Source organism: Myotis brandtii, unplaced genomic scaffold (genome assembly GCF_000412655.1).
Source record: "Myotis brandtii unplaced genomic scaffold, ASM41265v1 scaffold126, whole genome shotgun sequence".
NCBI lineage: Eukaryota > Metazoa > Chordata > Mammalia > Chiroptera > Vespertilionidae > Myotis > Myotis brandtii.
Genome location: NW_005354425.1, coordinates 15,336 through 19,213, shown reverse-complemented (window position 1 = coordinate 19,213; position 3,878 = coordinate 15,336). Strand labels below are relative to the sequence as shown.

The 3,878-nt window shown below is 41.4% G+C and overlaps 1 protein-coding gene across 1 annotated transcript in view; it reads right to left on the bottom strand.

Annotated features, from left to right (window-relative positions):
• NKAP (NFKB activating protein) overlaps nt 1-3,560 on the bottom strand; it is a 35,196-nt gene extending 31,636 nt beyond the window's left edge. The window contains exons 1-2 of the mRNA XM_005859423.2: nt 3,009-3,560; nt 384-464 (exon numbers count right to left, since the gene is read on the bottom strand). Coding sequence (XP_005859485.1) covers nt 384-464; nt 3,009-3,394 — 467 coding nt within the window. The 5' untranslated portion in view covers nt 3,395-3,560. The remainder of the gene's footprint in view (nt 1-383; nt 465-3,008) is intronic.
• Between the last annotated feature and the right edge of the window lie 318 nt (nt 3,561-3,878).

The window sequence follows — 3,878 nt, the reverse complement described above, 5'->3', positions numbered from 1 at the left end:
AAGGCAGGGGAGGGTGGGAGGGGTGGTAGGTAAGAGATCAACCAAAGCTCTTGTATGTAATACTTTCAACAATAACAATTTTAAATTAAAAAAGAAATAATATAAATGTATTTGTTTTAACACTGAACCCTTCTATGATTAGAAAATTAGCAACCCATGAATAACAATTTAAAAAAACTTATCGGCATGCCAATGCACTCTCAACATATTTTAATCTTTAGGTATGTTCAATGTTTTAAAACTTAAGGGGTAGAAGAGCATAAATCACATGAAAGGAGAAAAATGTGAGCTGTACTTCAAGTTCTTCACTTAACAAAAAATTTGACAACAGACTGGATTTAAACAAATGATAAATTAAAAAAAAAGATTTTTAAATGACTTACTCTGGTTCTGGATTCTTTGGAGAAAGTCCCCATACTTCAGGAGCTCCCAATTCTCCAATCCTCTCTCTTTCACTTAATCTCCTAGAAGATACAGGCATGTAAATTACAACTCCATAAATAAATCATATTTCCTAAATATATAATCAAATTCCAAGGAGTCCAGTTGAGTCCTATTTTCCCTTTTCATTTTAAACTTTAAATTAACAAAAACTTGGTTTAAATATAAACTCAACAATTACGATCTGATGTTTTGATAGTACTTTCAAATGGTACAGATCACAAACAGCCTGAGAGGCTGGGCCAGAAATACAGCCTGGGAGCCTATCAAGTGCATCCTTTCTGCTGCAAACATGGCATAGCTTCCAATTGCTCATTTTATCTTCTGCAATACGTACTAGTATATGACAGAAACAGTTTTACATTTGGAAATACTTCATTTGTTTACACACATTTATGAAAATAAAGAGTTTTTATTTTTGTTTGGTCAAACCTTCCATTTGCTGAAAGTCAAGAATTAATGAAGAAAATAAAAATGAAGCATTAGAAGTAGAAAATAAAGGAAGCTCTGAAAACAAAAGTTTTAGTGGAGAAAAACTGTACTCAATGAGATACAGGGTTTGTTTTCTTTCTGGTTTCCTTTTAGTTTTTTTTTTTTTTTTTGAAAAGAAGTACAAATCTATCTACTCTTGGAGGCCACACATTTTTTTGTTTTATGTTTGTGATTTCTTCTCTTAATTTTTGTTATTACTCATAAACAAGCAAACAAAATACAAAAAAAACTAAGGCTCTCCCAGTTGGCGTGGTTCAGTGGTTGAGCATCGACCTATGAACCAGGAGGTCATGATTCCATTTCTGGTCAGGGTACATGCCTGGGTTGCAGGCCTGATCCCAGTAGGGAGTGTGCAGGAGGCAGCCAATCAATGATTCTATCTCATCACTGATGTTCCTTGCTCTCTCTCTCTCTCTCTCTTCCTCTCCCTTCCTTTCTGAAATCAATAAAAATATATTTAAAAATAAAATTAAAAAAATAAGGCTCAGTTCCTCAAAGTTTAGCTGCTTGTGACTCCATTAAAAAAAACACCACCTTACAATATAAATATAATTCATTTGATTGTTTAAATAAACTATTTTTTACTTCTTTATTCAAGGAAAGAGACATTATAATCATGCAGTCAGAGTCAGGTTTCCTACTTGAAGAAACAGACAGTCTAAAAAGGAACATACTTATAACTGAACTTGGGATATAATGCAATGGGGGAGGGGGAGGGGGGAAGAATGCCTGATAGGCTGTAAAGAGCAAGCAGTTAAATTCTCACCCCTGCTGCCATCTGTTCTCTTAAGATAAATTATTTGTCTTCTAAATGTACAAAGGCAAATTTCATACAAGGAGTTCCAAAATCTTTTGGGGAGGATTGTTTAGTAAGAAGCTGGTTGCTTTTTGATTGATGCAACCTTAGGATCACTTTTTGAAAAACTTAATTTGGAGAGGAGGTCTCCAACCTAACTCAGGACCATTTTTACTTTCTCTGTTCCCATGCAGGAAAACCTAATATCTAACACTTAAGAACTATTATTACGTTCTGAGCACTAAATCATTACAACTCTAAAAGCAACTGTGCTAATTTTATGCCTTTTAAATAGTGAAGAAATGAAGCTCATAGAGGTTAAGTAACTTGCCCAAGGTCACACAACTATTAAGTAGCAAAGAAGTGCTTCAAATTCAGGCAGTCTGATCCTGGAGCCTGTGCTTTATGGACTTCCCACTCCTGGAAGAAAACAATTCATGGGGACATCTCCCAGCTGTTATAACCTTAACCTCAATGACTTTAATACTTTAAAAGTGCCTGACACGTAGTTTAACACTCAGTAAGCATTTTATATTAAGGCTTAGTAATAATTATAACCCCTTTTCTTTCTACTTTTTAAACTACCATTTTTTTCCCACTCTAATACTCACTCTCATTAGAGACCTGATCTCACCCTGACCTTACTTTTCATGGTCAAGATTGAGAACACTTAACAAGACCTTTCTCAACGTAGCCTAATCTACAGTTTAGCAGGTCACTTTTTCTACATTCATTTAATTATCTTGTCTCAGAAGTTTTTCTCCTCTTCAATTTAAACCCTTAATCTCAATCCTTCCCAACTCGCTATAAAACATTTCCACTTACATATCCCGTTATCATCTTAAACCTGTCTGATCATTCAACAAGCAATGGTTGCGTTTCTACAAAGTACTGCAAATTTTGTAATCAATAAAATAGGGCTTCTCCTTTCCAAGAGGTCAGTCTACTGGGAAATAAAAACATGCTCATGAATGATAACCACGCAACCAAGTAAATGCTATATAATTCCAGTAGTTCTGAGGCTCCTGGCCATGTCCGCTACATGTCAGGAGGCAGAGGGAGTGGCGGGAGACCAGGGCACTGTATAAAGGGACCTGAGGATGAGTGAAAACCTAAGGGAAGAAAAGAGCGAATACGGTGTTGTCGTGGGTGGACTGAAGGGATGAAAATGGGCGCAAGGAAGGCAGAAAGAGCGAAATGCAAATAGTCAGTAGAGATGAACTATAAATCAACTAGGAAGGGAGGTGGGGGCAAGAGAGGGTGTGTCCGTCTCACTCACTTCTGCCGCAGGCTTTCCTCCCTCTCCTTGTCCAGGAGGCTAGGCCAAGGCTTGTCGCTCCCGTAGGGGCGTGAGTAGCCGCCATAATAGGCAGACGAGGTGGCAGAAGCGAAGGGGGTCCCCCGCGTCACAGAAGGCCGCTCTCGAGAGCGTGACCGCGAGCGGGAGCGGTAGGGCTGGTTTCGGGAGCCTTGGCTGAGGCCACTTGTCTGATGGCTGAGGCCATTCCGATCCCCAGACCGAGAGCAAGAGTGCGAGCGAGAGCGGCGGCCCCGCGGGGAGCGGGCAGATTTGCTGGGTTTAGGGCTCCTCGACGAACTGCGGCGTTTCACCCTGGAGCCCGAGGCTTCCCTCTCCGGGCTGCGCGAACCAGACACCGGAGACATCACTGCCGCTGGGTCCCCGAGGCCGGGGGGGAGGGGGTTATCTCGCTAACCTGGGAAGATAACTGCTGTCTTGGGTCCCAGAACCTATCACCACGCCACAACCAGAACCTAAGAAAACCTTGGAAACAGTTCCGGGTACGTCAGCAAATACCTTCCCCGGACTTAGCGCTGCCTAAGGGAGGCGGTGTGTGTATCGGTATAAAGAAGCCGGTGGGGAAACCGGGTCCGTGCATCCTTCCGGTTCCGAGCGAGGTTGCTCGATTCTAAACTGGACTGGAGACCTTGTCTTTTCTTCATCCTCAAATTGAAATACCTGAAGAGAAGGACGAGACGACAGGCCACAGCACACTTTTCACTCAGCGGCCGTATGAACAACAAACCCATGTAATTTTACATGTTTGTGTATATATGTATGTATGTAGGCGCCTGCGCTTGCGCCTGCGTGCTCGCGCTTGCGCTCGCACACGCACTCGCGCGCGCGCGC